Genomic DNA, 22,241 nt, shown 5'->3' with positions numbered 1-22,241 from the left:
ACACAGATCCCATATTCCCTTCTTGAGGTTTTTTATTTCAGTGGACACTTAGAAAACTCTTGGACACCACAGAATCGCATGCAGCAAGAGAACTGCACTGGGAATCAGGAGAAAAGGAAAAACACCAGAGAAAGGAGCAGGAGTGTTGTACCACCAGGCTTGAAAAAATTATCTATTGTTGGAAAAGTCAACAGGAACCAGAAGAGATTAGGCTGACACTCCTAGTTCCACAAGAATGATGGGAAAAACAATATATTCAAATAAAACAGGGCACAGGGGCTGGCCACAGCCTCACTGCAGAGGGAACAGCAGCCAATGGCACAGGGTAAACCTGGAGGCTGTCACTGCTCCCAGAGGAGAAAACAGGGAAGGTTTGGGTAGAGAATGGCATATTGAAAACAGGAGCAACACTACCCCTGGGATCACACCAGTGGAATTCCAAGCACTGCTGGGCCTGCTGGAGCACGTGGGCTGAAGCTGATGAGGCTTTTACCCCCAAAAGGGACCTGGGACATGCACAGGAAGAGCAGCAGCCCTGATGGAAGATTCAGAATCAAAGAAGGAATCCTGGAATGGTTTGGGTGGGAAAGGACCTTAAATTCCATCCCATTCCACCCTGTGCCATGGCAGGGACACCTTCACTGTCCCAGGCTGCTCCCAGCCCTGTCCAGCCTGGCCTTGGGCACTGCCAGGGATCCAGGGGCAGCCCCAGCTGCTCTGGGCACCTGTGCCAGGGCCTGCCCACCCTCACAGGGAACAATTCCCAATTCCCAATATCCCATCCATCCCTGCCCTCTGGCAGTGGGAAGCCATTCCCCTTGTCCTGTCCCTCCATCCCTTGTCCCAAGCCCGTCTCCAGATTTCCTGGAGCCCTTTTAGTCACAGTAAGGGGATCTAAGATCTCCCTGGAACATTCTCTTCTCCAGGCTGAACATTCCCAGCTCTCCCAGCCTCTCTCCAGAACAGAGGGCTTTCCTTTTTGCCTTGAAATTATTTGAGCCTCAACCCTGTTTTAACAAAACAATTACTTGAAAGCTTAGAAGCATCCTATGACCACTGAGTAGGTTGAAATATCTCCAGGAATTCTGCACCATTCCTGGGAAACATCAGGCTGGAGGAACCTGTCCCTGCCCCCTACAGCCAGACCTGAGTGACCACTGAGTCACCAGGAACCTCCAGCACACCCAGATACCTTCAAGATCAGAGAAACAACAGTTCTGTGCACTTCCCCAGCAGGATTCCTACAGCAGATCCCACCAGGAAGGACACTGGAGCAGCAGCCACTGCTGGGACAACATCTGGAGACCAACACACCATCACAGGAATTCCTAAAGGAGCTGGTGAAAGCCACAAACCAGCAGCAAACACCCTCTGCTGCACCCCTGCAAGTGATTCAGGCCAGGCTGGATGGGGCTTGGAGCAACCTGGGCTACTGGAAGGTGCCTCTGCCCATGGCAGGGGATGGAATGGGACAAGCTTTAAAATCCCTTCCAGCCCAAATCATCCTGGCATTCTATAAGCACAGAGCTCAGATCTGAGATTGTTTTCCCAGCTCTTTGATCTCCCCCAGGAGTGTTTTGAAGGAATTATGGCTGCAGTTGAGCAGCGTGGCTGGAGACCCCCATGGAGAGAGCCCCTGTGTGGCTCTTGGCTGAACATCAAACCACCACCCCCAGCCTCCTGGGCACCCACAGCTCCTCAGCCCCACACAGGGGTGACTGAATCATGGAATGCTTTGGGCTGGGAGGGGCTGTAAAGCTCTTCCCATTCCACCCCTGCCATGGGACACCTTCCACTATCCCAGGCTGCTTTGAGCCCTGTCCAACCTGGCCTTGGGCACTGCCAGGGGTGGAGACCTCAGAGCCCCTTCCAGAGCCCATATGGGCTCCAGGAGAGCTGGAGAGGGACTTTGGACAAGGGATGGAGGGACAGGACAAGGGGAATGGCTTCCCACTGTCAGAGGGTAGGGATGGATGGGATATTGGGCAGGAATTGTTCCCTGGCAGGGTGGGCAGGCCCTGGCACAGGTGCCCAGAGCAGCTGGGGCTGCCCCTGGATCCCTGGCAGTGCCCAAGGCCAGGCTGGACAGGGCTGGGAGCACCTGGGACAGTGGAAGGTGTCCCTGGCCACAGAATGAGATGAGCCTTAATGTCCATTCCAAGTCAATCCATTTCAGGATTTCATGATAAATGGATGTGCTTGGAGATATGGGATAAAAAGGCCAAGTGTGGTGTCTTTGGATCCCAGTCTGGGTGGTGACAGCAGAGAAACAGCCAAGCAAGGCTTGTAAAACAGGAGCTGGATGATAAAACAACAGATACCTTGGCAAGAGAGGGAACATTGGGAAGACCTGGGCTTGGAAAAGATATTTCTTAGCTTTCCTGATTATCAAGAGTCACCTTGTGCTGGGCCTGTTTTTCTAAGTCAAACACCCTCTGAATTTCTGCAGGAATAACAATCCTGAGCTGTTCCAAACATGCAGCTGGGCTCTCCCTGCCCTGCAGCTCCTGCTGAGGGATAAGCTCATTCCCCAAACACCAGCAGCTTGCAGGGATGGAGACCCCAAAGCACTGAGCTCCAGGAGGCCAAGGCTGTGTCCCAGCACTTGGTGTTTGTTTCTAAAGCTGACCCAGGCAGCACCATCCTGGTAACCAGAGAAGGTTAAAGGATGCACTGAAGTGACCAAACACCAACTGGGAAAACATGAAACAAGAGCCAGGCATCGGATCCCCAGGAACAAAGGAGACAGCACAGGGATCACCACAAAGAGCATGCTGGAAAAATAATCAGTATCTGTCCCTCACTGCAGCTCCAAACCCCATCCAAGGCACGAATTCCATTTCTCCATCCCATTTCTGCAGGGAACAAGTGCTGCATCCCAGGAGGTGCAGGCACAGCTCTGCTCACTCCAAACTTCCAGAAGATTAGATCCATGATCTAATTAAAAAATTCCTCTTTACAGCTCCCTCTGCTCTTCTGAGAAAAGTTATTTCAATGCTCTGCCTCAGAATTTAATGAAACTTGAATCATATCCAGAGGGTTCTTGGAGCATAGATGGAATCACAATTCCTCAACCAAGCTGTCTGCTGGAAATTGTCCATCCCCAAATGCCAGTGCTGGGCATGGACACTCACCCTGATGTCCTGACAAGAGTACATGATGTACACACAACACAGGGGGCAGCAGAATTCCCATGCCACAGCTGGAAAATGGCACTGTGCAGAAAAGAGGGCATCTGACCCTGGTGCAACAAATTTTCTTTTCCAGGAGATTAAATTAATCATGGCTGATTCCTGAAAAACTCAAGAGGTTCAGGCACTCTGGAGATAAGGAGCATTTTGCCTGGCCTCCCTCTGGTTTTGGTGGGAAAAGGGCAGAACAGAAAATCAAGGGCAAGGTACACAGAGACCCCATGGAAAGGTGGGAGAACATGGGAGGAAGCTGCAGCTCCCACAGCTGAGCACAGGGAATTCCAGCCTCCAGACCTCCAGAGAGCTCAGAGCCCAGGGAAGAGCTGCATCTCCACAGAGATCTGACCTGTTGTCACATTAATTATAGTCATGGAATCCTTGAGGTTGGAAAAGCCCTCTGAGACCGAGTCCAGCCGTGTCCCAGCACTGCCATGTCCACTCCTAATCCATGTCCCAGGTGCCACATCCACACATTTCTGGAGCATTTCCAGGGATGGAGACTCCACCACTGCCCTGGGCAGCCCCTGCCAGGGCTGAACAACCTTTGCCATGAAGAAATTTTCCCTGATATCCAACCTGAACCTTCCCTGGTGCAATCTGGCCTGAGGCAGGTCCTTGTGAACAGAATGTGTGAGGAGAATCCTCCCATGGCCATGAGTCACCAGGAACCTCCAGCAGACCCAGATACCTTCAAGATCAGAGAAACAGCAGCTCCCTGCAGCTTCCCCAGCAGGATTCCTACAGCAGATTCCACAAATAATTATTGCTCCATGCTGGAATGCCACCAGCAGCTCTGCTGCCATTGGCACTGCCATGGTTGGAGTGATGGCAACACTGGAGTCACTCTCTGGAACAGCAGCTCCAGCTCTGGGGAGGCTGGGAGCAAGCTGGGAATGGCCCAGGAGCCCTCAGCCCCATTTTTCTCCTCCCATTTGCCCCCAGGAAAAGGCACACACAGGGTTCTGCTGGGGGGGAAAGCTGGCAGATTTTCCAGCCAAATGGAGGAGGGTGCTGGAGCAGCAGCCACTGCTGGGACAACATCTGGACATCAACACCCCACCACTGAGTTTCCATTCCAAAGTAGCTCCAGAGCTGAGGAGCAGCCAGGTCTGACCCCCAGATGGATCCTCTGGAATAGGGATCCAAGGCACAGCTGCTGAGCTCTGAGAAAAGCCACTTCAATTAACAACATCATTAACTAACAACATCATTAACTGCAGCACTGGCTCTGCCTGGGTTTGCATCCCCAGAAAACACTTTCCTACCTTAAACCAAAACAGAGGGGAAACAGGGCTGAGGAAGCCTTGGGGAATTCAGGAAAGAAAAAAGGCTGGAAAAATCAAGTGTCAGGAAAAAGCTGAGGGCTCCTGGAGTAGTGGAGGAGGGTGAATTATGCAAATTAAGGTTATTTTAAAACAAACTCATGCTTTTAATTGTTTTTGCATTAATTAGCAGCACCACTTCAACATAATTATACAGCATATCCAAACTCAGGGAAACTGTCCAGGCTGGATAAAGGGTGTTTTGGGCACAAACAGTCCAACATTGGTGCATCCACAGAGCCACAAACCCACCACGGACAGGGATTTGGGAATGGGACAGCTCTGGAATCCACAGAGCCACAAACCCACCACTGACAGGGATTTGGGAATGAGCTCTGGAATCCACAGAGCCACAAACCCACCACTGACAGGGATTTGGGAATGGGACAGCTCTGGAATCCACAGAGCCACAAACCCACCACGGACAGGGATTTGGGAATGGGACTGCTCTGGAATCCACAGAGCCACAAACCCACCACAGATAGGGATTTGGGAATGGGACAGCTCTGGAATCCACAGAGCCACAAACCCACCACTGACAGGGATTTGGGAATGGGAGTGCTCTGGAATCCACAGAGCCACAAACCCACCACTGACAGGGATTTGGGAATGGGACAGCTCTGGAATCCAGCTTCACCCTCAGGGTCACACAGAGCCCTGAACAACACGGCAGACCTTGGCAAAGGCACTGCAAGCAGAGAGGAGGATCTGGGTTAGCTGCTACCCCAGCAGGAAGAGCTCCAGCACCCTCCTCCATTTGGCTGGAAAATCTGCCAGCTTTCCCCCCCAGCAGAACCCTGTGTGTGCCTTTTCCTGGGGGCAAATGGGAGGAGAAAAATGGGGCTGAGGGCTCCTGGGCCATTCCCAGCTTGCTCCCAGCCTCCCCAGAGCAGGAGCTGCTGTTCCAGAGAGTGACTCCAGTGTTGCCATCACTCCAACCATGGCAGTGCCAATGGCAGCAGAGCTGCTGGTGGCATTCCAGCATGGAACAATAATTACATCCCCCAGGGTTGTAACAACCAGGGTCAGTCATTATTCAATGTTCAGGTTTCATTTGTTTTATAAAATATCCCCAGAACTTAGAATTGCCCAACAAATTTCAGAGTTGTGAAAGGGAAACACAACAGAGGGACTTGAAATCCCTGAGGAGAAGCTCCAGGATTAATTTGATCCCAGCAATCCTGCAGTTATCCTGGTGCTGGGGCCACTTCCTCCAGCACCTGGGCCCTCTCCCAGGTGGAAGGGGCTGAAAAAGTCAAGCCAAAGCTCCCAGAAGAAGGGAACACAACTGGAATTCTCTGTCCTTCCTCCCCTGCTCAAGAGAAGGGTTATGGAGCAGAGAAAGGGAAACGCACCCAAACCCTGGTTTGGGGATTTCTGACTTCCTGTCCTCTCCCAAATCTCCTGATTTTTGGGGTATTTGACTTCTTTTCCTCTCCTCAGATCTTCCACTTTTAGCTGGATTTTTACTGCCCCTTTTCTCCCCAAATCTCCCAATTTTCAGTGTTTTTACCTTCCTCTCTATTTTCTCTTCCTAAACCTCCTGATTTCAGGTGTATTTTACTTCATCTCCTCTCCCACATATCTCCTGATTTCCATGTGTATTTGATTCCTCTTCCAAATCTCCTGATTTGGGCTGTATTACACTTCTCCTCTCCCAAATTCCACTGTATTTGCATTTTCTCCCTCTCCTCTTCCAACCCTCCAGATTCTGGGTCCATCCCCAGCCTCCTCACACCCCAGCTGGGAAGGATCCAGCTCCCTCTGCACAGGCACAGCCCTTTCCCTGCTCATCACAACTCTGCACATCTCAAACTGGGACAGCTCTTTTCATGGAGCTGGGAAGGATGTGTGGACTCCAAACTTTAGGAAAAATCCATTCTATTTTTCACCAACCCTCTCTGAGAGGGGCAGAAACCACTCAGGGAATGACAACAGACCCTGCAGATCCTGACAGTTTTATGTGGGATAAAAACCCCATTCCTCAAACCATGGAAAAATCCTCATGGACTTTTCCATCTCCTTCTCTCAGTGAAAGGATGGTCCCACTGCAGATAATTTCTTCTGGGAATCAAGAAGGATGTGTGTGGGGAGATTGCAGCATTTCCTGGAATCCCCAGGAATTACCACACTCAGCTTTAAAAGCAGGAAATACCTGAGAGAGATTTGCAAGTGACAACCAGGTGCAAACCTGACCTGGGATCAGGTACATGGAGAGGGAGGTCCAGATCAATGTTCCAATTGCTCCTAAAAAGCTCCTCACCTGCAGACACACCAGGAAGTGCAGGAATTTTCCTGCCATCCAAAGCCAACAGCGACCCAAAATCAGCTGCTGCTCTGAGTTCTAAAGCCTCACCTGGTTTTTAACACATTCCAGCTGATGATTGTATGATTTTTGGGATACTCCCCCCCCTCATTCCATGTTTGCTGATAAGACCAATCTCAGCTTCAAAGCTTTGGAAAAAATGTCATACAAAAATATGAGGAAAGAATTATTCCATTCCAGGGAATGTGCAAGTGTTGCTTATTAACACCAAAACAAACACCTGGAGAACAAAGGATTCTCCTGACACACAGCCAAGAGCTTTGCCATGGACACACCAAGTACAAAGCTTGGAGCAGCTCCTGCAGGGAGTGAAGAAAAAGGACTAAATGGGAAAGAAAAAGGATTCCTGGAGCAGGATGGTTCCTTCACACATCCTGCTCTAACAGGACCCACTCAGTGCTGCTGTTCAGATCCTCACAGACTCCATCTGTCTCCTCCGAGACAGAAAAATCAGGATAACCAAAAATATATACCCAGACCTTGAAAAGAGAAATCAGCATGAGCAGATGGTTCGTCAGCCCCGAGTGGTGCTCATAAAATTGTGAGGACTTGAACAGAACTCCAGAGTCCTACACTGGCTTGGCTTAGAAGCTTATCCCAGTCCATCCCCTGCCACGTGCAGGGACACCTTCCACTGTCCCAGGTGGCTCCAAGCCCTGTCCAACCTGGCCTTGGGCACTTCCAGGGATGGGGCAGCCACAGCTGCTCTGGGCACCCTGTGCCAGTGCCTGCCCACCCTCTCAGGGAGGGATTCCTCCCCAGTGTCCAGTTTCTCCCCAGTATCTCATCTCAATCTGCTCCCCAGCCTTCAGGGCGGGCAGTTTGTGCCTCCTCTGAGCTCCCATCATCACTTCCAAGAACTCCAAAACACAGATCAAACACAGCAAAACTCTGCTAAAAAGGAAATCCTTTTTACTGTTTTACCCCTTCTCCCTGACCAGGAATTTAATTCCAGCCCCAGCATTCCCTCCCTCCCTCCCATGCTGGGACCCAGGGGTGAGCCGTGCCTCTGCCAGGCCTGGCCCAGTCCCACCCGGAATTCCATGGGGACACGGAGGGGACATTCCATCGGGAAAAGCCCATGGGCCTCGCTCCAGGACAGCCCAGAACACCCTCACCCCCACTAGGATGGGATAAGCTGTGCCCTCTCCCTCGGAAGGGAACCAGGGCACCCTCGGGACCCTCCTCAGCAGCCGGGGATCCCTCGGGAACCTCCTCAGCCCATCCAGGGATCCCTCAGGATCCACTTCAGCCCTGCCAAGAATCCCTCAGGACACTCCTCAGCTCCCACAGGGATCCCTTGGGACCTCCTGAGCCCTCCCAAGGATCCTTCGGGAATCACCTCAGCCCCCACAGGGATCCCTCGGGAACCACCTCAGCCCCCACAGGGATCCCTCGGGAACCACCTCAGCCCCCACAGGGATCCCTCAGGATCCACCTCAGCCCATCCAAGGACCCCTCGGGAATCTCTTCAGCTCCCCCGGGTATCCCTCGGGATCCACCTCAGCCCATCCAAGGATCCCTCGGGAACCACCTCAGTCCCCCGAGGGATTCTTCGGGATCCACCTCAGCCCATCCAGGGATCCCTCGGGACCCTCCTCAGCCCTGCCGAGGATCCCTCGGGAATCTCTTCAGCTCCCCCGGGGATCCCTCGGGACCTCCTCAGCCCCCACAGGGATCCCCCCCACTTCTCCATTCCCAAACTCCTTCCTGAGGGCGGAGCCCCCCCCCCTTTGCCCCCCCCCCTTTGCCCCCCCAGAATCCCCCCAGAGCCCGGCAGGCCGCATTCCGCTCTCCCCCCGGCCCCTCCTCACCGAGCAGCAGCAGCTTCACCTCCTTGGCCGCCTTCTCGCCGTCTTCCCGCAGGTTGCGGTCGATCATTTTACTCCTCTCCACCGCCGCCTTATCCTCGGCGCTCAGCGTGCACCCCATGGCGGCGGCGGGGGCGGCCGGGCGTCCGAGGGCGGGGGGACAGGAACCGGGACCGGGATGGGGCCGGGACCGGGATCGGGATCGGGGCCGCAGCTGCCTCGGCCCGGGCGGCTCCTGAGGCGGCGCCGGATTTCCGGTCCTGGTCCGCAGGGCACGCCGGGAAATGAAGTCCCGCGGGGTGATAGAGTGAGTACTTCCGCCTCGGTAGAGCGGGGCATTATGGGAGGAGCCATCACTTTCCGCCACGTTAGAGCGGAGTATGATGGGGGGGGGAAAGAGCTTTACTTCCGCCTCGATAGAGCGAGACATGATGGGAAATACCCCACTTCCGGTGTCTGTTTGCCGGGCATGATGGGAGTTGTAGTCCTCACGGGGGTCGGCGGGGTCCATGGCGGCCCCAGAGCCCCAGCCCGCCCTCATGAGGGGGCCCAGGCTCCGCACCCCCAGAGGACCGGGCCTCGGGGAAGGGGAGCTGGTCTCCGGGGCTGAGGAGGGGTCTCAGGGCCATGGGGGGATGGAGGGGACCCCCTCCGTGGGCGGCCCCCCATCCCCGCCCCTCCCTGGCTGTAGAGGGAGCACCCCTCCTGGAGAGGCCCCAAACACGAACCCCCCACTCCTATCCCTGGCCCATCACTGGGCCTGTACCCTCAGCTGCTGCCCCCCGGCCGCGGTGGTGCCACGGGACCCCCGATTCCCGCAGTGGCAGCCGTGCTGACCCCCCACAGCATCAGCCCAACCAGGGTGGTGGGACCCCCCCTCACCTGCGATGGCAGCAATGGGGACCCCCCACACCCCGATGAGCGCGGGGGGACCCGCAATCCCCCACGGCAGTAAGGACCCCACACACATCAGTGAGAGTCGTAGGACCCCCATTTCTCTGCTGTGGTGACAGAGACGCCCCCCAAACCTCAACAAGTGCTGTGGGACCCCCAATCCCCCACAGCAGTGAGGATCACTCCCACTTCAGCAAGTGCCACGGGACCCTCAACTCTCCATGGCTGCAGTGAGGAGCCCCCACCCCATCACCCCAGTGGACCTTCCGGGCCCCCCATTCCCCATGGCTGCAGTGAGGACCCCCCACCCTCCATGTCCAGTAAGCATTTTGGGACCTCCATCCCTCCATGGCGGTGACGAAGCCCCCCCCTCAACAAGTCACTGTGACCATGTCTCCCCTCAGAGCCACGTTTACCCCAAAGCCCTCCAAACGCTACAGCCCCGCTTTGGCAGAGCCCACCACGGGCACGAACACCCCGCTGCCCCCTCCCCACTCCCTGGCCTCGGCCGCCTCCTCCTCAATCTGCCCCGGGATGCGGAAATCCACGGGGGGCAGGTCCCGCTCGGCGTTGGGGGGCTCTGGTGGGCGCCCGGTGCTCTGGAGGAACTGCAGGAAGTTCTCCTCAATGGAGCCCTCACGGCTCGGCAGCCTCAAGTCCTCCTCCGGGGGCTGCTTGAAGAAGCAGGTGAGGAGCCGGCCGAGCTCGCCGCGGATCTGCCGGTTGAGGCAGCCGTAGAAGAAGGGGTTGGAGGTGAAGCAGCAGAACCCCAGCCAGGTGACCACAGTCTCAGCTGCCGGCCCGACCAAGGGCCGAGTGCTCAGCGCCGTGTACAGCTGGAAGGAGAAGTACGGCAACCAGCAGAAGAGGAACTGGCCTCCCACGGCCAGCAGCACGACGGCCGCCTTGCCCCCACCAAACATCCTCTGCGGGGTGGTCCGAGGAGCCCCCGAGCTGGTGACCATGGTGGAGCGGCTGCTGAGCGAGGCCGAGCGCCGGCGCGGCGTCTCCATCCAGGTGGGCGGCGGGCCGTGGTGCATGGCCGCCACCCGCGCCACCTTGAACATGCCGCAGTAGACCACGACGATGATGAGGAGCGGCAGGACGAAGTAGAAGGCGGTGAAGAAGACCACAAAGACCTTGCAGGACGGCCCGCGGCTCCACTGCAAGGAGCAGCCATGAGTGCCGGGTGCTGGCGGACGGTCAGGGGACAGCCAGCCCAGCACGGGCACCAGCGAGGTGGCCACGGCCTTGAGCCACACTCCGGCCAGCACTCCGGCCACCAGCCCCGCCGTCATGCGCACCTCGTAGCGCAGCGGGTGCACCACGTAGTAGTAGCGCTCCACGTTGACGGTGGAGATGGAGAGGATGCACATGGAGGTGAGGCACACGCTGAGGAACAGGTACACGCGGCACACGGCCTCGCCCAGCCCCGGGCTCTCGAACACGGCCGAGCCCGACAGCATCTCCAGCGGCATCAGCGTGAGGGCGGCCAGGAAATCCACCAGGCACAGGTGGAACACGAAGACGAACTTGCGCAGCGCCGGCGTCTTGGCGATGACCGTCATGACGGCGGCGTTGCCCACGATGGCCGTGAGGTCCAGCAGCACCATGAAGAACAATCCCACGGATTTGGAGGCCGTGTCCTTGGGCTTGGCCTCGGCGGTGCTGTTGGGGGGCCGGGCCCCCCCTCTAGAGCCGTTCCAGCCCCAGGGTGAGGGCAGGAAGGGCTCCATCCAGCGCGGCGCGGCCGGGCATCGCCAGGGAGTCACATCCTTGGTGCTCTGCGGGTGTGGGGGGCACTCAGAGCACCCAAAGGTGCCCCCCAGCCCCGCTCATGTCCCCGCTGCTCAGCCAGGGGGTACCTGGGGGAGGTGCAGCTGTCACTGGAGGGGGCAGGAGCCTGGAGGACCCCTGAGCGCTGAGCTGGACCCCCAGTTGCAGCCCCCAGGTATCTGGGGGGAGCTGGAGCTGCCAGAAAAGGGGGAGAGACTCTGAAGGGACCCCTGAGAGCTGAGCAGGACCCCCAGCTGCAGCCCCCCCAGTACCTGGGGTGAAGGTGGAGCTGTCATGGTGGGGAGACCCGGGGGGGACCCCTGAGAGCCTGGAGGGACTCACGGGTCACCTCTGACAGCCATGGCAGAGGCCACAACTGTGCTGGGGGAATGTGGAGTTGTCTTGAGGGGACACAACCCTGGGGGGACCCCTGAGAGCTGAGCTGGACTCCCACCTGCACCCCACAGGTACCTGGGGGCAGATGGAGCTGTCAGAAAAGAGGAGAGACCCTGAAGGGACCTCTGAGAGCCGTGGTGGGGTCACAGCCGACCCTTGAGTGACACAGGGTGGGGCTCAGCTCAGTCGTGACCCCCATCCACAGCCCCCAAGCACCTGGGGAAAGGCAGAGCTGCCAGAGGGGACAGAGAGCTCTAGGGGACACCTGAGATCCCAGGTAGGGTTCAGCACAGCTGTGACCCCCCTCACATAGTCCCCATCACGCCCATCCATCTCCACAACCCCCTACATCAAATCCCTTCCCCAACCAAAAGCCTTGTTCTCCCAAAAATGAGCAGTTCTGGGGTAAACCCCCCTAATTCCAACGTTTCAACCCAAAACACCCCAGTGGAGCCCTTTGCCCAGAGTGTGGGGACCACACGGGGGGTCCGGGATGGGTGGGGGGTCCTGAGAATGAGGAGAGGGGAGGGCCCAGCACCCCCAAGTCCTGGATTCACCCCTTGTGCTCGGAGGCCTTGTGTGACCCCCCCGCGCCGAGCTCACAGCCCCTCCATGGGGATGTGGGGGCTACCCCGGACCCCCCGGCTGCTCCCCACGGGGGCGGGGGTCGCACCCGTGCCCCCCGAGGGAGGGATGCTGTCAGAACGGGGGTGCAGCTGCAGCTCCCCCCTCCCCTTCTCACTGCCCATGCCCCTCTCCCAGAGCCCCGGAGCGATGTCACCGGTCGGGGACCCCCTCCCACCCCCGGGGGAGTCTCGCCCACCTCCCCGGTACCTCCCCGGTATCTCTCCGGTATCTCGCCGGTATCTCCCCAGCTCCCCAGGCCGTGCTCCGGCGGGGCTGCTCGGCCGCGGCACCTACCCTGGGGGTCCGCATGGAGCCGGCCCGAGGCCGAGGGTCCCCGCTCCGGCCGGGGGAGGGGTCGGGGCCGGGGGGTGTCCCCAGGGTGGCGGGGGATGCTCGGGGCTGGAGCCACTGCGGCGAGGGCTGCTCCGCACCGCCCGGCTGCTGGGTCCTAGTGCCGCCCGCCTCGCCTCGGTACCCCGGGAACGGCCCCCGAGCCCCGGGGCTGCGGGGCCCGCACTGGGGTGGTCGCTGCCCCCCGAAGCCTGGCTGTGCCCCCACAGTGGGGAGCGGAGGGTGCGACACCCCCGGGTGCTGCCCCGCCTGTCGCTCCATGCCTCAGTTTCCCCGTTTGCCTCCCGAAGCGATGGGGAGGGCATGGGGCCGGCGCTGGGGGGGAGAAGCCCCTCGGGGGAGGGGAGGGGGAGCTCGGGGGGTGTAGCGAGGAGGTGGTCTGTGGGAAGGGGGGATGGGGTGCAGATTCACAGTGGGGTACGGAGGGTGCCGGGGGGGCCGCTCAGAGGGGCCGCAGAGTCCCCTCAGCTCTGGCCACCCCCACCCCAGCGCCCTTTCCCTCGCTCCCGGTTCAGCTACGGAGCAAATGGGATGGGGTCCGTGCCCCTCCCCGCCACGCCACGCCCCGTGCCTCAGTTTCCCCAGGACACGGCCGTTCCCTTCCAGGAAGGGGTGCCCATCTTTTCCATCCCTCCAAAAATCCCGCTCAGGATGCGAACTTTGCCCCTGCAGTGCCCTGGCCCCATCCCAAGGGTGCCCGGGTGGGATGCGCGGCCATCAGCTCACATTCCCGGGCTGGGGGTGACAAGCGATCCGTGGGTGACGCGTGTCCCCGCGCCTCACGTGGCCATTGCCAGGCTACGGGCTCCCAAAAATAAATCCACCCAAACCAGATTAGAAACGCCCGACCTCGGATGAACCAGCCCCGGCATTCCGGGGGCCGCGGGCGGCTCCCGGTGGGACCCCGGGCACCGGCGAGCACCGGGAGCACCGGGAACACCGGGAACACCGGGAACACCGGGAACACCGGGAGCACCGGGAATAGCGAGCTCCCGGTGGGCAGGAGCACGGCGGATCCACGGGGATCCCTCCTGCCCGGGCTCTGGCCCCTGTAGGGGAAGGTGAGCACGGGAGTGAGTCCCGGTCCACAGAGTGGGGGGACACACGGACCCCCCCCTTTTCGTGGGAGCCCCTGTGGGCACCCTCCCCTTGTGTGGGACACCTGAGGACACCCCACCATGGCAAACCCCGCTCTGGTACCCCTGGGACCCCTGACACTGCTGGCACCCCACAGCCCAGTTCCCAAACACCCCACTATCCCAGCCCCTGGCACCCCAATCCTCAAGCATCCCCCCTCTCCCAGCATCTTGGGACCCCAGTACCCCAACATCCTGGCTCCCCAGTACTCAATACCTTGCACCCCAGTACCCCAGCACATGGCACCCCAATACCTCAGCACCCTGGCATCCCAGTCCCCCCCACCTATCAGTACCCCAGTGCCCTGGCACCCCAATAACCAAACATCCCAGTGCCCCTGAGCAATGGAACCCCAGTACCTCAGTGCCCTGTCAACCCACTATCTCAGCATCCTGGCACCCAGCACCCCAGTCCCAGCCCCTGGCACCCCATTATTTTGGCACCCCACACCCCAGTTCCCAAGCACCTTGGGCATCTCAGCACCTCAGCATCCCTTCATCCCAGTACCTTGGCACCCCAGTACTTCAGTGTACTGTCCCTCCACTATCCCAGCCCCTGGCACCCCAGTACCCATTATTTTGGCACCCCAACACCCCAGTCCTCAAGCACCCCCCTATCCCAGCACCTTGGGCCCCCAGTACCCCAACATCCTGGCACCCCAGTACCCAATACCTTGGCACCCCAATACCCAGTGTCCTGGCACTCCAAGATATCAGCACCGTGGCATCCTAAGACTGCTGACACCCCAACATCCTGCTACCCCAGCACCCCATTATCCCAGGACCCTGGCACCCCAGCAGTCCAACACCCCAGTGCCCCAGAGCAGTGGTACCCCAGTACCTCATTGTCCTGGCACCCCAGAACCCCAATATCCTGCTCCCCCAAGTACCTCAACATTCTGGCACCCCAGCACCCCAATATCACAGGCTATCCATACCCCAGCACCCCTGCATCCCAGCCCCTGGCACCCCAGCACCCCAATACCCAGGGTACTCATCCCCCAGCCCCTGGCACCCCAGCACCCCAATACCCTGGGGTACTCACCCCCAGCACCCCTGCACCCCAGTGCCCCAATAACCTGGGGTACTCACCCCCAGCACCCCAATACCTCAGTAGCCAAATCCTGCAGTACCTTGGCACCCCAGCACCCAATGTTGTGAAACCCCAGCATCCAGACACCCCAGCACCCCAACACCTCGGGGTACCAGTGTCCCTGTACCCACCCCTGGCACCCCAGTACCCCCGTCCCTGTCCCCTCTGCAGAGCCCCTGATGGACACGTGGGTTAAGCACGGTCACACCTGTGTGTGTGTGTGTCTGTGTCTGTGTCTGTGTGTCTGTCCGTGTCTGTGTGTGTGTGTGTCTGTGTGTGTGTGTGTGTGTGTGTGTGTGTGTGTGTGGCACACACATCCCTGGGCTGTGCACACGTGTGTCTGTCTGTGTGTGTGTGTCTGTATGTGTGTGTGTGTGTCTGTGTCTGTTTGTGTGTCTGTGTGTGTGTCTGTGCGTGTGTTTGTGTGCGTGTCTGTGTGTCTGTATGTGTGTGTGTGTGTCTGTGTCTGTGTGTCTGTGTGTGTGTCTGTGCGTGTGTTTGTGTGTATGTCTGTGTGTCTGTATGTGTGTGTGTCTGTCTGTGTGTGTGTCTGTGTGTCTGTGTCTGTGTGTGTGTGTGAGGGGCACACACACATCCCTGGGCTGTGCACACGTGTGTCTGTGTGTGTCTGTGTGTCCGTATGTGTGTGTCTGTGTGTGTCTGTGTGTCTGTATGTGTGTGTGTGTGTGTGCTGACACACGTGTGCTCCCACGTTCCGCATGCCCCCGGACCCCTCCTGCTGTCCCCTGGGACACTCGGGGCCCCCGGTGTGGCCCGGGGATGTGCGGGTGTGGGTGGGGCCGGCTGTCGGGAGGGGCGCGGGCAGTGGGTTCTGGGCAGGGATTAACTCCTGGATTAAAACTGGGAAAATAAGGACGACCCAAGGACAAAATTCCCTGTCTGATTAGGGGGGGTATCCAGCCGGGGGGGGGAAGTTGGGGTGAAGGGAACAGGGTGAGGGGCACCCTGAGGACATCCTGTTCTGTGTTCCAGGGCTTCCTTCTAATCCCTGCCCCCCCTTGCAATAAAAAGCTGCATCATCCCAGCATGGTTTGTTCCAGCTCTTTTCCCTCTAATTTTGGACCCAAAATCCGGCACGAATGTTTGGATCTAAAAATACTCCCGGGAAGCAGAGCCACGAGTGGGGGGTGTGGGGCTCCCTGCTGGCTGGGGCTGGGACACCCAGGAGAGCCCCTCGGGGGCTGGGGCAGGGGAGTCCCGGGGTGGGAAAGGAATTCAGGGGGATGGGAAATATGGGGTTGTGCTGTCAGGAGAGGGGATGGGAGTGGGATGGGGCTGGGGCTGACAGGGGATGGCGTGGGGATGGAGATGGGGATAGGAGAGGAATGGGGATGGGGACAGGGGTGGAATAGAGGGGATGGGGATGGGGACAGGGATGGGGATGGGGTTAGGGATGAAATAGAGATGATGGGGATGAGGACAGGGATGGGGATGGAGATGGGGATGGGGATGGGGATGGGGATGAGGATGGGGATGAGGATGGGGATGGGGATGAGATGGGATTGGGTTGGATTGGACGGGATAAAATGGAAAGGGGATGAGAACAGGGATGGGGTGGGATGAGATGGGATGGAGATGGGGATAGGATAGGGATGAGGATGGGGACAGGGATGGGGATGAGGATGAGAACCAGGATGGGATTGGATTGTATTGGATGAAGTGGAAATAGGGATGAGAACAGGGATGGGATGGGGATGAGGACAGGGATAGGGACAGAGGACAGGGATAAGAATGAGGATGGGAATGGGAGATGGGGACAAGGATGAGGACAGTGATGGAAGGGGGGTGGTGGGGATAGAGGACAGAGATGGGAATGAGGATGGGTGATAGGTGATAAGTGTGAGGATAGAGATGGGGCATAGGGATGGGCATGGGATTGGGATGATGGAGAAGGGGATAGGGATACAGGATAGGGATGGGAATAAATAGGGGCATGAGGATGGGGGTGGGGACGAAGCTGAGGAGGGAGAGTGGGATGAGAATAAAGACGGGATGGGGACAGGAACAGGGGTGTGAAGGAGGATAGAGAGTGGAGTGGGGAGTGGGGATGGGCCGGGACAGGGATGAGGACAGGGTCAGACATAGGGCTGGGGCTGGGGAGAGAAATGAGCACGGGGCCGGGGCTGGGGCTGGGCAGTGGGGTCGAGGTCGGTCATGGGGCCGGGGGCTGGAGTCGGACATGGGGCTGGTGTAGGACACGGGATGGGGGTGTAGGACATGGGGCTGGTGTAGGACACGGGATAGGGGTGTAGGACATGGGGCCGGTGTAGGATGGGGCCGGGGCTGAGGTGGGACACGGGAGCGGGGCTGGGGTCAGACCTGGGGCCGGGGCTGGGATCGGAGATGGGGCTGGGGTCGCACACAGGCCCGGGGCTGGGGTAGGACACGGACCGATGGTCGCACACGGGCCGTGCCGGTGCCGGTGCCGGTGCCGCGGCGCCGGGCGGGTTAAGCCGCGCGCTGCCGCCATTGGCGGAGCGCAGAGCGGCCGCAGCCAATGGGGCCGGGCCGAGCGCACCGGGCCGGCCCCAGACCCCGTCCCGGGGCGGATCGAGGCGGTTCGGCCGCACTCGGGCCGGGTCGGAACCGTTCGGCTACGTTCGGGCCGGGCTCGGCTCCGCTCGTCTCAGTTCGGGGACGATCGGGAAGATTCGGCTGCCTTCGGGCCCGGCTCGGCTCTGCTCGGCTGAGCTCGGGGAGGATCGGGGAGGTTCGGCCCGGCCCGGTTCGGCCTGGCTTGGTTCGGCGCGGCCCGCTCGACTTTCTTCGGCCTCGCTCGGCTCAGCTCGTCTCGGTTCGGCTTCTCTCGGCTCGGTTCGACCCCGCTGGGATTCCCTCGGTTCGGCTCCGCTTGACTCGGTTCGGTTCGGTTCGTCTGGGCCCGGCCCTGCCCGGCCGCCGCCGCACCGGGCCCGGTAACGCTCCGAGCCCATCCCCGGTCCAGGCCCGAGCCCAGCCCCGGTAACGCCCCGGGAGGAAGGGGGGAGGGAGGCAGCGAGCATCCTCCGCCGCTCCGTCCGCAGCACGGCCGGGACCGGGCGGGGGGGGGGGAATCCTGGCCGGGGGGAGCAGCAGGAGCCCCGGGCCAGACGTGGCCTGGGAGGGCCGTGACAGGGGGGACATGTGGTGACAGTGGAGACAGAGCCACCCCGCACCGTGACCTGGTGGGCAGTGACCCAAGGACACCCTGTGACACCAGGAGTGAACCCCCCAAGCCGTGACACTGAGGGAGCACCGGGGCACATTCCATGTCGTGACACCGGGGGAGCACCGGGGCACAAAGCCATTCCATGTCGTGACACCGAGGGAGCACAGCTACCCCACGCAGTGACACTGGGTGCACACCACGGCGCCTGATGACAGCGCTGTGACACCAAGCACCCCCTGCCATGGCACCAGGTGAGCAGCCAGATCGGCAGGTGCTGTGACACTGGGGGGACCCTGTGCCTGGCACGTGCTGTGACACTGGGTGACCAAACCACCCTGTGTCGTGACTCCTGGGTGAGCCTTGAGCCTGGCATGTGCTGTGACACTGGTGGACCAAAGCCAGCCTGGACTGTGACAAGTGATCAACCAGCGCGGCACCTGCCACTGGGTGACCAAAGCCACCTTGGACTGTGACACCAAGTGACCAAGCCTCTGCACCATGACACCTGCTGAACCCTCAGCCTGCCGCCTGCCGTGACACCGTGTGACTGAAAGCCACCCTGTGCTGTGCCACTGGGTGACCAAGCCACCCACATCGTGACACCATGTGACTGAAGCCCCCTCCCACTCCACTCTGCATTGTCCCCATCATGCCACCGTCCCGTCAGTGCGTGGCCATGCGTGTCCCCACAGTGCCACTGTCCCTGCTGCTGGCTCTGTCCCTGCTGTCCCCGTGGGGGTCTGCAGCGGGGAGCTGCCCCCCACGCTGCGTCTGCGCCTCCAACCTGCTGAGCTGCTCCCAGGCCAACCTGAGCACGGTGCCGACGCCTCTGCCGCGCTTCACGGCCGTGCTGGACCTGAGCCACAACAACGTGACCCGGCTGCGCGCGGACTGGGCCCCGGCGCGGCTGCCGCACCTGCACGCGCTGCTGCTGAGCCACAACGGGCTGGCCTTCGTGTCCACCGAGGCCTTCGCCCACGTGCCGCGCCTGCGCCACCTCGACCTGTCCTCCAACCGCCTGCGCACGCTGGACGAGAACCTGTTCAGCGACCTGGGCGAGCTGGAGGTGCTGCTGCTCTACAACAACGAGATCTCCACGGTGGATCGCACGGCCTTCGAGAACCTGGGCCGGCTGCGCAAGCTCTACCTGGGGCAGAACCGCATCGCCCGCTTCCCGCTGGAGCTGCTGCGGGAGGGCACCCGGCTGCCGCAGCTGGCGCTGCTGGACCTGTCGGCCAACCGGCTGCGGGCCGTGCCCGCGGGGGAGCTGCAGGCGCTGCCCGCCTGGCTGCGCGACCGCCTCTACCTGCACAACAACCCCCTGGCCTGCGACTGCCTGCTCTTCCAGCTGCTGGACCGCGGCCGCCGCCGCCACCTCAGCGCCGTGGAGGATTTCCAGGACGAGCTGCGCTGCTTCCCGCCCGGAGCCACGGCTCTCGTCAAGATCCTGGAGCTGGCGGGCAAGCCGCCTCTCAACTGCAGCAAAGCGCGGGAGGCCGTGCTGGAGGCGCACCTCGGGGACAGCGTGACGCTGGGCTGCGACAGCCGCTGGCAGGGCGTGCGCAGCCGGCACTGGGTGACGCCGGGCGGGGAGCGGGTGCTGGGGGACGGGGGCAATGGCAGCGTGGTCCTGCTGGCCAACGGCAGCCTCCAGCTGCGGGCGCTGCGCCCTGAGGACGCCGGCACTTACTCCTGCTGGGTGGCCGGACCCCTCCTCAACGAGACCCTCTACGTGGAGCTGCTGGTGCACAACTTCACCCTGCACGGCCCCCACGACACGCTGAACACGGCCTACACCACTCTGGTGGGCTGCATCCTGAGCGTGGTGCTGGTGCTCATCTACCTGTACCTCACCCCGTGCCGCTGCTGCTGCTGCCGCGGCACCGAGAAGCCACCAGCGCCACGGGACGACAGCATCAACTCCTCGGTGCTGAGCACCACCCCCAACCACGCCGGGGGCACCGGGGAGCCCTGCGGGTCCCACGCGGCCTCCGGTGCTGGCACGGGGCAGAATGGCCGGTTCAAGGGCGGGGGAACCCCCCCGGTGCCTGCCCGGCCGGGCCCCAAGGCACAGAGGAAGGTGTCGGATCCAGACTCGGTGAGTTCCGTCTTCTCCGACACGCCCATCGTGGTGTGAGGGGACACTGTGGGGACAGTCCCCAGGGACGCCCCATATCAGCCACTGCAAGCTGTCCCTGGGCAGAAGGGGTGGCCAGACCCCCACTGCCATGTCCCCAGCTTGGGGGGGGTCACACCATCACACCCCAGGACTGAGCATCGCTGCTGGCCCCACCAAAGTCACTGACACCATGGGACAGTGAGGGACAAAGATGTGACACACACTTTGGGGACAGTCTCCCACCGTGACCCATCCCTGGGCAGGAGAGTTGGCTGGACCCCCACCACCATGGCCCCAGCTTTTGGGGGTCCCATCATCACCTCCAGGACTGAGCATTGTCCCACACCCCCACTGAGACCACAAAGGGACTGTGAGGGACACGTGGGTGTGAGGAGACACACCATGGGGACAGTCCACCAGGACACCCCTACAGTGTTCCTACTGCTGCTGTCACCTGTTCCCCATGGACATGCCATGGGCAGAAGGGGTGGCTGGACCCCTGCTGCCATGTCCCCAACTGGGGTCAACACCATTGCCCCCCAGAACGGAGCATCACTGCTGGCCCCCACTGAGGTCCCTGTGCAGCCACAAGGGACAAGGATGTGACACCATGGGGCTGTCCCCCACTGTCACCTGTCACCGGGCAGGAAGGGTGGCCAGACCCCCACCACCATGTCTCAGATTTTGGGGGTCCCACCATCACCCCCAGGACTGAGCATCATCCCTGGCCCCTGCCGAGATCACTGAGGGACTGCGAGGGACAAGGGTGTGAGGGGACACTGTGGGGAGTCCCCAGGGACATCCCGTGTCCCCACTGCCACTGCCAGCTGTCCCCAGGCTGGAGGGGTGGCTGGACCCCCATCACCGTGTCCCCAGCTTTTGGGGGTCCCATCATCCCCCCTCAGGACTGAGATCATCCCTGGCCCCTGCCAAGGTCACTGGGGGACTGCAGAGGACAAGGGTGTGAGGGGACACACCAAGGGGACAATGTCCTGCTGTGACCTGTCCCTGGACAGGAGGGATGACCAGACTCCCACCACTGTGTCCCTCGTTTTTGGGGGTCCCACCATTGCCCCTCAGGACTGAGCATCATCCCTGGCCCCTGCCGAGGTCACTGCAGGACCACAGGGACACGTCGGTGAGGACAGCGTGGCCACCAACTGCAGGGCATCAGCCCCACCAGGCACTGGAGGACTGAGGGACAGTGACAGCTCTGAGCCCCCAGGAGCGGCAGCACCGGGCAGAACCCCCCTCCCTGCAGCTCCCCCTTTCCCCCTGCCCCCCTTGGCATGTGCATGGCCAAGCATGAGTCCCCCGGGGAGCATGTGCCACCCCCATGGGGACACCGGGGGTGTGTCAACCCCCTGGGGAACCCCCAACACCTCCTGACCCCCCCTGCACCCCACAGCTGCAAGCAGAGCCCCCTCCCCTGCAGGGGGTGGGACCCGGGGGCTCCTGCACCCCAAAAAGGGGGTGCCCCCTCCCATGGGTGCCCATGGGTGTCCCCATGCCAGCCCAGCCTGTGTCCCCTGTGCCCCCATCCTGGATTTCCCCCCCCTACCCTGGGCAATGCCCAGCGATGCCTTGGCCAAAATAAACGTGTTTCCCTTGTGCCTGTGCAACCTTCACCCTTCTGGGGGGCTCCCAGGGGTGTCCCCTTGCTGGGTGAGGGTGGGTTTGGGACAGGGTGGCACTGCTGGGGGACCCCCCCGGGCCCTGCTGCCTTGCCTACCCCATCTGGGGTGCAGGGTGATGAAGTAGGGGGGGCAGGGGGAGGCACCCCGGTCACCCCAGTGTGCCCATCGCAGTGTGACCCCGACCCCGACACGCTGTGCTGGGAGGGGGCTCTGGGCACCCCCCTATGGCCAGGCCCTGCTCACCCCCAGCACCCCACTGACACCCCTAGCCCCTGAATGACCCTTATGGTCCCCCACCTGTCCCCCCAGCACCCCAAAGACCCCCTGTGGTCCCCAGTGCCCTTTAACCCCTGCAGCACCCTAATGACCCCCCATGGGCCCCAGGACCTCCCC

General features: G+C 60.8%; 3 protein-coding genes across 6 annotated transcripts in view; 1 reads left to right on the top strand and 2 right to left on the bottom strand.

The window, feature by feature from the left end:
* GNAI3 (G protein subunit alpha i3) overlaps nt 1-8,923 on the bottom strand; it is a 31,521-nt gene extending 22,598 nt beyond the window's left edge. The window contains exon 1 of the mRNA XM_071450307.1: nt 8,654-8,923. Coding sequence (XP_071306408.1) covers nt 8,654-8,771 — 118 coding nt within the window. The 5' untranslated portion in view covers nt 8,772-8,923. The remainder of the gene's footprint in view (nt 1-8,653) is intronic.
* Nucleotides 8,924-9,939: 1,016 nt separating this feature from the next.
* GPR61 (G protein-coupled receptor 61) lies at nt 9,940-13,104 on the bottom strand. 4 transcript variants are annotated; one of them, XM_071450311.1, is made up of 3 exons: nt 12,638-13,104; nt 10,849-11,515; nt 9,940-10,707 (listed from the first exon to the last, which is right to left on the bottom strand). In XM_071450311.1, the coding sequence occupies exons 2-3, from the start codon at nt 11,278-11,280 to the stop codon at nt 9,979-9,981; spliced, it is 1,161 nt and encodes a 386-aa protein (XP_071306412.1). In that variant the 5' UTR covers nt 11,281-11,515; nt 12,638-13,104; the 3' UTR covers nt 9,940-9,978. The 4 variants fall into 4 exon arrangements, with proteins under 4 accessions (XP_071306412.1, XP_071306411.1, XP_071306409.1 ...); XM_071450310.1 differs by having other exon boundaries at nt 9,941-11,409; nt 12,540-13,100; XM_071450308.1 differs by having other exon boundaries at nt 9,941-11,515; nt 12,638-13,100.
* Nucleotides 13,105-17,459: 4,355 nt separating this feature from the next.
* Nucleotides 17,460-21,822, top strand: AMIGO1 (adhesion molecule with Ig like domain 1). Its single transcript, XM_071450306.1, has one exon. The coding sequence runs from the start codon at nt 18,742-18,744 to the stop codon at nt 20,227-20,229; it is 1,488 nt and encodes a 495-aa protein (XP_071306407.1). The 5' UTR covers nt 17,460-18,741; the 3' UTR covers nt 20,230-21,822.
* The last annotated feature ends 419 nt before the right edge of the window (nt 21,823-22,241 follow it).

The sequence above is a fragment of the Agelaius tricolor genome, unplaced genomic scaffold (genome assembly GCF_023055355.1).
Source record: "Agelaius tricolor isolate 1412-34295 unplaced genomic scaffold, bAgeTri1.0.p SCAF_30, whole genome shotgun sequence".
Classification (NCBI taxonomy): Eukaryota; Metazoa; Chordata; class Aves; order Passeriformes; family Icteridae; genus Agelaius; species Agelaius tricolor.
Note: the sequence above shows the minus strand (reverse complement) of the source record. Positions and strands in the feature narration are given on the sequence as shown.

Excerpts from the sequence above, each read along its gene's own strand:
- GPR61 (XM_071450310.1), bottom strand. The coding sequence starts at position 11,280 with ATGGAGCCCTTCCTGCCCTCACCCTGGGGCTGGAACGGCTCTAGAGGG.
- AMIGO1 (XM_071450306.1), top strand. The coding sequence starts at position 18,742 with ATGCCACCGTCCCGTCAGTGCGTGGCCATGCGTGTCCCCACAGTGCCA.